The sequence below is a fragment of the Rhamphochromis sp. 'chilingali' genome (genome assembly GCF_963969265.1).
Source record: "Rhamphochromis sp. 'chilingali' genome assembly, chromosome: 15".
Classification (NCBI taxonomy): Eukaryota; Metazoa; Chordata; class Actinopteri; order Cichliformes; family Cichlidae; genus Rhamphochromis; species Rhamphochromis sp. 'chilingali'.
The window spans coordinates 2,254,712-2,267,924 of NC_137942.1; the positions used below are offsets into that span (position 1 = coordinate 2,254,712).

Here is a 13,213-nt window from a genome sequence, read left to right on the forward strand (position 1 = left end):
ACGGAGGAGGAGAGAGGTATAAGTGAGGGTCTACATCCATCCAACACAGTGGAGTGTCTGTCGTGGTTTAGAGCTAAATTCTAGTGGGTGGTGTTGGAGATCTTTCCAAAACTGATGGAATTCTGAACACAGAAAAGTTCATTTTGATCAACCATGCAGTGTCATCTGGGAAGCATCTGATTGCTAACAGCTTCATTTTTTCAGACGATGACACCAATGCACTGCAGTAAAATCATATAAAATATAAAACACACTAGAAAACCTTCAATCGTGGATTTCTGAAATGCTTTTTAAAAAATAAACAGCTGACAAGACAACAAGGATATCGATTAAAGAGACCCATGTTCCCTGTAATCAGTCTTATTTGAATCAAACTCTGACTTCTTGCAGGATTAAAAGGCACTTATAAGGTTTGTGTTTTTACCTCCTTCACAGGACCTGCAGTCCTGACTGTAGAAAACAAAGAATCATGTTTCAGCCTGATGAGACGAGCATTGGAAGTGGAGATGGCAAATCAACTAAAGATGCATGAAGTTAAAAAGGAAGCAGCTGAATTAACTGATGACACATAAACCTTGTTTTTAAACCTCGTCTTCTCAAATCTACCAGAACAACGAGTCAAATGTGACACATGAGTCATCAGTGATGAAGTTTGTGCGCTTTTGCTTCACTGCTTTGATTTCTATTGTTGTTCCCATTGTTTGGACTGTGTCATCATCGCCTCATCTAACAGGCAGAAATCTGAAAAATTGAGCAGTTCTCTAAAAAAACACTAGAGCTACATCTGCATGTACGTAGGATTTTTTTTTTGTCAAATTTAATTTGCAAAATCTGTCCATCCAGATCAAAATAAAACAGTTTGTTAGACTCTTCTCTCTAGCAGTTTGTCAAATGCGTCATTTTCAGAGATTCAAGATGCCAAAACCCAAAGCTTACCAAAATACCTGTATAGGTGTGTACATATTCATTTTATTCCAAAAGACTGGCATAAAATATAACTGCAGTATTACTATGATAACACACAACATTACACAGTTTGCTTAAGAACCTACAAACATGTTAAATGCTTAAAGGTTAATCAGGCTAGCTTAATGAAGTAGCAGTAATTGCTATTTTTGTTCACTTACAATGTGCCATTTAAGTAATTACATATAAAATCTAACTGAATTCAAATCAAACTAGAATAATAAAGAATAAAGAGAAACAGGAACTCAACATTGTGAGTAGCTCACAGCATTTACACAATTAACATGAACACGAAAGCTACCAGTAAGAGTTTGTTTGAAGTTAGTTTGTTTAGCTTGTTAGAGATGGATGTAAGCTTGAACTGTAAGCCAGTTCATAAAAATAAAGAATAATTAGGATTAAATAAAATAATTTAAAAAAACATATACAAAAGAGAGTTTAGCTAAGTGTGTTAATGTTTATTTATATGTTATAAGTTATTTATTCAGTACTGCTAAACACTAACTAGCCTAGCTTAGTAGTGCTATGGCCTGATTTTAATGCAAATTATTTTTATTTGGTAAAGCCACCTTTATTTCATATATTTAAATGCTTTCATTGAAAGATGAGTCTATTTCACTGGAAAGTATACTGGTCTTCTTTCTGTGACATTATCTTATAATAAAATTAATTTTAATAATAATAATAAGAAGAATGCATCACACAATGTAAACTGTGAAAAAAAACAGAGGATGATGTTTTACTGACCCAATAATTCACAACTAAATGGTGAGTTGTTACTGCTGTGAGTGTAACATTAATTATTATTACCTTTATTATATATATTCAAATACAAGATAAGATCACAGTATCTTGTGAAGATGTCTTTGTCGTTCTTTGAAATGTATCCCTTTTGCTAAAAGCTAACCAGCCAAGCTGAGCAGAATAAAGAAGACCCCTGTAATTCTCCATCCATCCTCTTCCACTTATCCAGTCCAGGGTCAAGATGCACCCCACCTCCTGCTCCACCCAGGGTCTTCTTGCTGTGAGGCAAAAGTGCGAACCACATGCCAGCGTAATTCTATAAAGCCCAATTTTTAAAAAAAAGAAAAATACTGGTTTTAATCACATTTTCTTAAACTCGCTGTAGTTCTTTGGTCATCTGTGCACTGTGGAGAAATAAGCAAGGAAACAACCAAAGTTGACTCAGAGTTTATTAAGAAAATTTGAGCAAAAGATTAAAAAAAAACCCAACAAAATCTAAAAATTAGTCTCCATCAAAATACAGAAGGCATCTCTCAGCAAACAGCTTTGACCAACTCGAGTTAGCAGCTCGACATTAAGTGAATATCTGAAGTCGTGACTCCAAACTGTCCGTCAGAGGCACGATGTGACCGCATATGAAGGACACAGATTTACATCATGTAACCGTACTAAACAATAAAACGTTACATTGTTGTCGTTTGTTTGGGGCTTGAAGTACAAAGTTAGACCACGAGGCCGCCCGTGTAATAGGATAAAACGTCTGAGAGCAAACTTTTGTTATATTCTGCGATAGCGTTATAGCAGGATGTTAGCGTTTGATGCTCGACCTATATGTGGGTGAAGTTGGAATAATGACAGAAAAGCATTTAACGAAACAAAGCGTGTTATGGTTGCTGTTCAATGTAACTACCAGAATTTCTCCTTTGGTGTGTAAACTAAAAAGCTGGATTTGATTTTTAAACTTTGTTTCCTCCCTGAAAAACAAACAAACGAAAACATTATCTTCTTTGACATTTACACCTAATTCAAAATTTCAAGTTATTTTCTCAGACGTGTGAGACGCGTTTTGATGCACGCTAAATCATCCAGGTAAGGAGCATTGGGAAGAAGCATTTCATCCAAGTGACTTCTTCAGTCTCAGCTGACAGTGAGCTGTGAGCTCGGTTCTCACGATGAAAACACTTCGTCCAGAAGAAAATCAGCTTTCAGGGAAGTTTCAGGTGAGTCATGCAGAATTTTGGGTGGTAAATTTGTTTTTTCAGTGTCGTAAACAAGCTTCCATTAAATCTGACGCTCCTAAGAAGAAAGCACCAATAAAAAACAAAAACTGAGTGTTGCCCCTCGGGAAGCTTCTGGAAGATGGCCAATCAGAATCAAGTGGGAACTTAAGGAGACAGGAGCTGAGGGGACTGAAGGGCTGCAAACGCAGGATGAGATACAGAAAACATTCCCCCCCCCTCTCTCTCTCTCTTAGACTCCAGGAGCTACTCTAGTGGAGTCAATAGAAATATGAGGCTGATGAATCTATTATGGCTGCTATAACCAAATATGGCTTTAACCCCTCAATGCCTAGTGCATTATATTTGATGTTTTTGAGACTTCTACATCATCAGTGTGATTTTTCCCCCCAGATGTAACAAATATGATACAAATCAAAAGTCATATATGAAAATAAAATGTAATTATTTTTATAAAGAAATTTGTCAATTGGTTCAAAGACTGCCCGTTATCAAAAACTTAATTTTCTGGCACTTAATATTATTTTACATTTTGGGTTTTAAGTGATTAAAAAGAAAACAAAGCTGTGCTGGAGATTTAAAAAAGTCTAATAATTCAAATTGTCCCTTAGAAACATCGGACGAGTCAGAAATGTGTTCTCTGCCTTTCTTTGGTGCAATGTGGGTCGTCCTTTAGTCTTTACCTTCACCGTGAGTCACGCCGAGCTCAATATTACTGGAACGTTTGGAGTCACAGCCGCCTTATTTTTGGAACAATAAGCCACCTTTGGATATTTTCCTTCCAACATTATATTCAGGACCAATGATGCATGAAGACGATATAAATTCTGTCAGTTTTTCACAATAAAATTCAAAAACATCTTCATTTTCAAAATCTTTATTTACACAGCAGTCACTTCCCAGACGTGTGGCTCTTCATGTGCAGCCTCACGTACGTCTTTCGGTGGAAGCCTTTCCCACAGACCTCGCAGCGGTACGGTTTGACTCCCGTGTGCGTGCTGCTGTGCTGCTTCAGGCTCGTTTGGTCGCTGAAGCCTCGGCCGCAGACGTTGCACAGAAACGGTTTCTCCCCCGTGTGCGTCCTGATGTGCCGCAACATGTTGTGTCTGCAGTTGAAGGATTTCCCGCACTCATTGCACAGAAACGGTTTCTCCCCGGTGTGAATCCTCATGTGCATCTCCAGGTTTCCGTGCCCGTCGAAACACTTACCGCACACTTCGCAGACCTTCCCGCTTTTGTGAGTCTTCAGGTGACTTTTCAAGTTTTCCTCAGAATCAAAATTCATCCCGCACACGCCGCAGACATCTGTGGCGTGACTTTTGGCGTGATTCACCAGAGAAACCACCGAGTGGAACATTTTCCCGCATACTTCGCATATAGCCCGGGACTTTTTTGACTGCGATGTCTTGAGCCCCTTGTCGCCGTCATCGTTAACCGATGAGTTTTCTGGATTGCGGGTTTTCTTGCGGATATGAACCAGCAGGTGGCGCTTCAGAGTCGAGTAGTCATTGAAGCATTTCCCACAGATGGTGCAGGTGTACGGTTTTTCCCCCGTGTGTATCCTGATGTGTCGCACCATGTTGTGACGGCAGTTGAAGGATTTCCCGCACTCGCTGCACAGGAACGGTTTCTCCCCCGTGTGGATCCTCATGTGCGTCTCCAGGTTGCTCGAGGTCCCGAAACACTTCCCGCAGACGCTGCAGATCTCCGCTTTCACGTGAGTTTTCACGTGACTGTGAAAGCTCTCCTCGCTGTCGAAACGTTCCCCGCACACGCCACAGACGTCCTTGGGGTGAATCTCCATGTGGTTCACCAAAGAGATGTTGGCGTGGAAGCCTTTCCCGCACACTTTACAGCAGATTCTGGATTTGAGTTTTTTGGCCAGGTGCAGTGTCGGCGCCATCGGTACACGAGGCCCCTTCTTCTTCTTCGGCTTCCACTCGTGGCTTCTGTCGCTGTCGTCGCTCTGAGAATCCACACTGGCCCTCCACTCGTCATCGCTGTTGACAGTCGAGGAGCTGGAGGAGGCCTCGTCATTGTCTTCCACAGTCACTTCTTCCTGCGCCTGCTCCTGTTCTGTGGACGTGCTGGGTAGAGGATCGCCACCGCCTCCTTTAGTGCTCGGAGAGCTGGGCTGATGCTTGAAGATGAACCCGATGGCGCTATCCTCCTCCCCTTCAACCTCTTGCAGCGCCTGCTCTTCCTCCTCCCTCAGCTCCTGAAGCAGGTGCTGTGGCTGCTCCTCGTCCTCCTCCTGGTTCTTGTCCGTCTGTAGAGATTCTTCATTCTCCAAGTCTTGACCGGGGCTCCACTCCAGCTCACACTGCTCCTCTGCCTGCTGCTGATCCTCAGGGAAGTCCTCGTCCCAGACAGTCAGCGCGAGCTGCGGCTGGTCTGCAGAGAGAGAGAAAAAAAAAGTTCAAACTTTCAGGAAACAGTGATGTCATCAAGAGCCATGATACAAACTATACTCCAGATACCACCACAAATAACTGACTGAGGGCTACATTTTATTCTGATCTGCAAATTTGACAGATAAACAAAAGTGTTCATCAATGGTTCAAGACTGACATTTAAAACAAACAAATAAAAATCAGACAACTGATATTTTGTCTTCCAGACAGGAAGAATGAAGAGATTTCCCCTAATATTTGTTATGCATAGTCCCCGCCCCCTGGAGGGGAGGAGTCTGTAATCAGGTCTGTTTGTCTGTCTCTTAGTAATCTAGCATCTAGAGTTTCAACATATCATTTTCTAACTTTGTGTGATTGTTGATACCAATAACGGCTCAAGCTGATTTAGTTTTGCTGCATATTTGGTCAAAGTCGCACCAAATGTGAAAATCAGTAAAAACTTCATATTACCCAGTTTTCTATGGATCGTCTTCAAACTTCACAATAATACACTAGACCTCAGGGCACATGAGTGCTTAGGTTTTAGATCTCTCTTATAGAGTGTGTTTCACCTCTCTATGCTGTCTCCCCCCCCTTATCCTGGTAATGCTGGAGGTCGCTTCCTGTTAAAAGGGATTTCTTCCTTCCCATCCTTGCCACGATCACCTCACAGGGGATTGTCTGACTGTTGAGGTTCCCTCTCTTTGTATCAATATTCAGCTTTTAAGCCCTAACTTAAAGTTAAGTTACACTTGGTAGTTTTAAGTTTAGCTTAATTCACTTTTATTTATATGGCGCCAAATCACAACAACAGTTGCCTCGAGAAGCTCTACAGTTATGATCAGTCACGGATCGGCCTCCCCAGAGCCCGGACCTCAACATAACTGACACAGTATGGGATCATCCCGACAGAAAACAGAACGAAAGTCAGAAATATCCAAGGAAGATCTTTGAATGTCCTTCAAGAACCCTGCAGAGCTATTCCTGAACACCACTTGCACATTCTAAGGAGCTTGGATAGAAAGCGACTGGACTTGTTTAAGTGTGTTGAAGACATTTCACCGCTCATGCAAGAAGTTTCTTCAGTTCTAAAACCAAATGGTGGAGAGGCCCAGGTATTTAAGGCCTAGTGGGAGTTGTCCCTTAAGTGTGCTCTTTATTAATCACGTGCCTCATCATATGAGTCAAGGTGTGGACAGAAGCGTGGGTCATTTTTAGCAGAGGTTTCAGGTAAAACCACTGTGAGACCTTCACTCCCTGACTGAGAACCTACACAGACTCTGCTTGGAAATGTTTCAATACAAAGAGCATTGGTGTTGCTCAAGACTTGTGCAGATCACTGTAATATTTGCATGTGGAGAAATAAAATTGTCTTACTAAATGTGTCTGTGGAGTTTGGTGTCCCAGCAGCAGTCTCTTCATGAAAACCAGCCCGTAAAAGTTCATTTTTCCTCAGACTGTAGAGCAGCTCGGTGAATCACTTGTCAGACTTAAATGTCATGCTTGGGTAACAAACAAACGAATAATATATATATATATATATAGTTTGAGAGAATTTAATGAGCAAACACTGTCTTTTGAACTGTTGAAATGAGGCCAAAGAAAGTTTGTCAATCTAAACTTAAAGCCGTTAATTGAATAACAAAGCAAGTCACGCTAGTCAGAAATAGGCTTCCAGACTTTGTCAGGTGAACATCTTTGAATTCAGAGGCGGAAACGATTTATTTCGAAAAGTTCGGCGCCCTGACGGTCACCTTTCAATCAGTCATTTAAAGTTTCTATTGCTCAGAGTGTGAGGCAGCTTTGTCAATAACTTTTATGCCGAATTCAAAAGCATACTTTGAAATTAAGGAATGTGTTTTTATTGAGGTTGGGACCTTTGCTTTTAAATGGGAAACGTTAAATCTGCAGATTTTTTGAATGGGGTACCACTGGGCAGACATGCTGCCCCAGATGGGCCTGTTTCCAGTGCGGCCTGTTAGCGGACAACCTGAAGGGCTGAAGACACGCCGGCAGCTCACAGACCTGAGTGTTTGCCGGCGTACGTCTCTGATCTGGACTCTCTCTGCAGCATCCGTCGCTGGCGGCGGATCTCCCGTTTGGACAGCAGGATCTCCTCCTCATAGCCCGCGATGGTCTTCTTCACCGCCTCCAAGATGTCGTCGGCGGCCGCGGCCAGCCGCTCGTTAACGAGCACTCTGAGCAGCTGGATGCTGGACATGACCGAGAGCCCGATGAGCCAGAGACGTGGAAACAAGAGCTTTCTGTTTTCAGACGCTGATTTCTGAAGAGAAAACAGCAGCACAATGTGCTAAAGGACTACTGTCAAGATGGCGCCTATGTTCGTCTGACAGGAAGAATTACGGTTAGCTGGGCTTCTTTTCAAAATAAGAGCTTCAAATTGATAGCTGTTGAGATTATTGCATAAAAGCAGGTTTTAGTTGGATTTTGCACAGGTAAATTAAGTTTGTTTTTATGATAAACACCAAAATGACAGAACAGGGAGCTCACTTCTTTCTGACGCACATCAGAGCTTTACAAACTCCAAAGCATTCCTAACATGAACATCAGCAGGTAGGGACCAAGATTACCCTTTAAATCAGGTTATATAACCTATTTTAAAAGGTAATCTTTCTCCCTTACAGGTACTTTTTGTAATTACCCTCTACATGTTTTAGCTGCAAGTGAAACCAGGTGGCAGTGTTTTACCAGGAGGTGATTCGAGGGGTTTTCAATTGCGTGCTTCTCTTTATTCGTTTTTAGTCTCACAGGACTGGAATGGGATCAAATCGGCGCTGGACGCTCTCTCTCTCTCTAATGCAGGGGTGGGCAACTCCAGGCCTCGAGAGCCGGTGTCCTGCAGGTTTTAGATGTGTCCTTGATCCAACACAGCTGATTTAAATGGCTAAATTAGCTCCTCAACATGTCTTGAAGTTCTCCAGAGGCCTGGTAATGAACTAATCATTTGATTCAGGTGTGTTGACCCAGGGTTAGATCTAAAACCCGCAGGACACCGGCCCTCAAGGCCTGGAGTTGCCCACCCCTGCTCTAATGCTAAAAACACATTTTAATTAACCCAAAAAGTAAATACTAGATTTTGGAAGATTGTACTTGCTTTTTAGACCACAGACTTTTATATACTAAACTGAGACGTTTTATCTACTTTATTCTGAAATAATTCTGAATCACCTCTGAACATAATTTGGTTTTTAATCAATCAATCTTACCATACAGATAAATGTAATCTAAATGATTTTATTCTTGTAAAACACTTCCAACTGCAGTCTAAATACTTCCGGTTGGACTTCTTTTCAAACTAAAGCAACACAACCATCCACTAGATGGCAGCCTTCTCTAATAAAACACTGATTCATGGACTGTGCTCATGTTTTATGTGCATGAAATGATTTATAATTATTTATTTTTTTGAGGTGTTTATCTTTTGGGCTGTAAAATAAACAAAATCCTGAGACAGGTTGACATCAACATTCAATACTTTTATTGTGAAAAATCTTCATACACATCGCCTTAAACTGTACAATCAATAATTTAAAAACAAGAAAGAAAAATGTTCAGCTTGATGTTTAAAGATCATTACCTCTCTCTCACACTCACTCTCTCACACTCACTCTCACACACTCACTCTCTCACACACACACACACACACACACACACACACACACACACACGCGCGCGCGCTCAGCAGCTTCAGCCAAAACGACAGGAGTAGTGTTTTACTGGTCATTTTTCTTCTTGCTGTTACAAACATTCCCACAATCCTCTGAACGTTTTTGTGGTTATTCAAATAAAAAACTGTGGCTGGATGAACAAACACAACAACACACGAGGTTTGTTGTGCTGATGTCGAGAAAATAAAAGCCTCAGAGTGGGAGAAGCTAAAAACCTAAAAATGTTGGCAAGAGATGAAACCTGATGGTGAGAGTGTTTTTCCATTCATGAACTTCCGTAACAAACGTTTAAAATACGTGTGAAAACTGCAGGAGAAGAAAACTGCTGAACCAAGCTCACAGGCTCCTCATCAGGAGGACAGTTTCTTCACTTCCTGTTGTTGTGACTACGAGAGTTTCTGCACGTTTACTAAAAACCATGTGATCATCACTGCTGATTTCCTTTTATTCAGCTGTGCGTCAAACGTAAAAGTTCCTCCAATTATTTACATGTATCTTCCATAGTGTGCAATAGGTCGGCAGCCTTAACATGAAATTTCCCACTCGTGGTACTAATAAAGGTATCTTATCTTATCCTGGGACTCCATCAGAGCAGCGCCGCATGACTTGCAGATCAGGAATGACCTTATTTATCGCCGCCCGGCCTTTCTGTCAAACAAGCTGACTTTCATCCCGTTGCTTAAAGGCACCCACCTTCCTGAACCTTCTTCTGACTGGCTAAAGTCTGGACGACTGCTGAGGGGCCGTTTTAAGTATTTGTGAGCTGTGCTGTCTGCAGAAAGGACGGGATGAAGAAATCTGCTTCTCTAAACCTTAATCAGAGCAAAAAGAGGCTGAACTTTGGCTTAACAGGGTTACATTTACATATTGTTGCCTCATTATTAGAACCAATAGACATGTTTAATATAGAAGTCTGGCATTATAACAGAAACATGCAGAGTGCTTTAAGTGTAGTTTACAATCCTGCATGAAATGAGGGGTATGTCGAAATTTTTAGGACTGAAAACACAAAAACATTTAAAATGAATCATCTTAATTCACATTAAAGTTAGTAAAATGATGTCACAGAGAGTGGACATGCCTAATATTGTATCTCAGACCATCCAATTGCACGTGGTAGCCAATCAGAAGAAAGCTGGTTTAAACAGGGAGGAGCTAAATTACTCTGTTTCAGGCAGAGGATGAGCTGAGGGGCTGCACAGAGGCTCGGTTTCAGATAAAGAAGGGTTATTCTGAACTGTGAATCATGCAAAGCTGCTCTGAGGGAGCTGGAAACGAGCTGAACAGGTCAGCTGTAAATCTACGTCATGTTTCTCCTTTAATCAGCGACTCATATCTCTGCAGTTTATCGAGAACTTAAACTCTGACTCTTCTTTATTTGACCTTTCAGGTGACTTGTGCGTTATTTTAGATGAACAGCATTCAGCCCGATCGAGCTTCTATTTTTAGAAGCTTTGCACTAAAACACTTTCAGTGAGAGGCCGAGCACAGATGCTGTTTACTGGGCTGAGATCAGTGAACATTAAACCACCATAAACAAGACTCATCTCATGGTTTGGCTATTCTTAGAGAACATTAGGCTGGTCCTGAGGGTGCTGCTGGAACTACAGTTAATGTGTGTGGTGGAGGAATAATCTGACTCTGGATCAGTGGCGGGCATCATTAAAGGTTAGAAAGGAGACAAAACAAAACCGACCGCCTGAAGAGACGCCACAAAACCTGGAACGAAGCGCAGAGAAAAAACGAAGGAAAAGAAGGCAGAAGCAGAAACTGAGGAGGAAACAAACCACGCAGCGAGCAGAGAGGAAGAAAGAGACAGAGATGAAGCTCTTCAGAGATCTATGAAAGGAGCATCTATTATTCAGCAGCTATGAATCATGGGACAGCGTGCGGAGGCGGCGGTGCAGATCAGAGGCAGAGAGAGAAGAAGACCTGCTGCTTTGGTTCCCGTGGGAGATCCAGTCGGAGGAGTTTAGAACGCAGCGACTCGGAAGACTTCACGTGTTCCGGCTCGTTTCTACACGAGCGGCCGCTCGCGCACGGAGGCCGACGCTGCGCTGACAGGAGGACGAGCAGGGCGGGAACACGGACGGCAAACACGAGGCGGACGGTCATTTAATTCCACCCTCGTGGTCGCAGCTTAATTCAATTATCAAGAGCTCACGTTTAAACGCAGTCTGCTGTGTTTTGTATTTCAAACATCAGGAAAACCAGCAGCAGACATCCTGAACACACGTCTGTGCTTCAGTCCTCTGAAAGGACCTGCAGCTCGCTCCCACCTGACCTCTGACCCCCTCAGAGTCAGCTGATTTCTGCTGAGTGGTTTATTTAATGACGCCGTGCAAAGTTAAAAAGTTATCCCAGCAGACGTGTGCGATACGCGGCCACACGTCTGCTTTTTTCTACATTTGACACCGCGGTCGTCTTCTAACTCCGACTCCTTCTGGGTCTAAATTATTAACTACTGCAGTTTTTGTCACTCGTGAAAGGAGCTGATGGTTGTGACGGAAATGAAGGCGAGATTTTATCTTCAGATTGAGACTCTGAGTGGGCGGAAACTGATTTGGTCGCAGTTTATCAAAAACACATTATTGATTTTCTCTGAAATGTGACGCAAACCACAGAATAAAAAATTGCAAACAGCATAAAAAAGGAAGTTAAGCATCCTGAAATGAAATGAAACTGTTTATGCTTCCACTGAGAGAAAGGCTTTTTAGATTTTTAACATCTCCCGATTAATGTTCTGCTCTGTGCGACGTCTCAAAAAGTGAAACGAGTCGATTAAAATGAAAATGTTCCTGTCGGCTGACACTTTGCTCTGAGAGTTGGTTATGAAAGACAGCGAGTGACATTCAGAGCGCTCCGATAAACACGGGTCACTGTTTACTATCAATACTGGAAAGTTTCCACTGCAACACGAGCCTGACCAGCCGCTGCGACTGGTTTCCTGTTTGCCCTCATCAGAACTTCAACTGTCACATCATCAACAGCTTCAGAAAGTCTCGGGCGTCGCTGCCTCTCCCCACGAGAGCTCAGGCAGACTGAAGCGTATGGAAACACCTCCGCAGACAGACGTGCGGGACGCCCGCAGCTACAGCAGTCACAGGAGCGCAGTAAGCTAACAGCTGAGGGGACTGTGTGGGTTAAAGATGTGACCGGATGGTTACAATGACTCGCCACCCAATGAAGAGCAGCAGCTGTGCTCGGGTTAAACTCGTGAAAATAAAACCAAACATGTTGTTACACAAAGAGCGGGCGCGACACTCAGCGAAGCCCGAGTGATCGCCGATCCACCAAAATCACCAATCAGCAACCAAAACATAAACACGTGAGCCAATCATGTCGCAGCAGAGCTTCAGGACCGTTTCAGACAGAGCCAAGCTTCATCACAGTAAATATGATCATTTTAATCGGAAACAGCACCCCGATGCTTCAGCGCCGTGTTGGGAAACTTCAAACTGCATTTTAGGCCAACGAAAAGCTGCGTGCTGAGGCTCTCTGCCCACGCGTTCAGATCTGAGCACAAAAACACTGTGGAGATTTCCTCTGTGCTACTTCTGGCTCCTAATTAACAGTTTGCAGTTTTCAAATCTGCACGATCGGCCGGTTTTCTTTGTCTTCTATGACTTTAAGTTCATTCAATTTGAACTTTTTGCAGTGAAAATCTGAGAAATTCAATGACAGCTGGAACATCTTTCAGCAAAGTTAGTGTGATTTGGGTTTTATTAATCAGTGATCAACTGTGACACTGCAGCCATTAGGGTGACACCATATATTTGCTTCACTTCTTTGTGCTCAATTTAGAGGTTCAGCTGACGATTGAGTCATAAAAGAGCGAAAAACCACAAATAATCTGTTTAAAATGCAATAAAACCCCAGAAAAGCAGCATTATTTAATGAAAAATCACTCAGTCCCTCGTCTCTGGGTCTCTCAGAATCAGCTGAATTTTTTATGTTCAATAACTTTAGTTTATTTAATGAAGCCAAGCAAAATTTTACCATCACACATGAATATCTTCAGAGTTACAGGCCCTCTAATTACATGGGAAAGGGTCCAAATTTGCAGTTATTCTGCATTTTTTGATCCGTCACAGCTGACATATCCATGTGAAACTTCCAGGGCTTAAAAAGATGTTGAAGCTCTGTTAAAAAATGCAAACGAATCGGTTTTAAACCCACTCCC

General features: G+C 42.4%; 1 protein-coding gene across 1 annotated transcript; it reads right to left on the reverse strand.

Annotated features, from left to right (window-relative positions):
* Window positions 1–2,135: 2,135 nt before the first annotated feature.
* Window positions 2,136–7,780, reverse strand: LOC308411087 (uncharacterized protein). The gene is made up of 2 exons (XM_080904828.1): window positions 7,367–7,780; window positions 2,136–5,342 (listed from the first exon to the last, which is right to left on the reverse strand). Exons 1-2 carry the CDS (start codon window positions 7,560–7,562, stop codon window positions 3,841–3,843), a joined length of 1,698 nt encoding a protein of 565 aa, XP_080760954.1. The 5' UTR covers window positions 7,563–7,780; the 3' UTR covers window positions 2,136–3,840.
* Window positions 7,781–13,213: the final 5,433 nt, after the last annotated feature.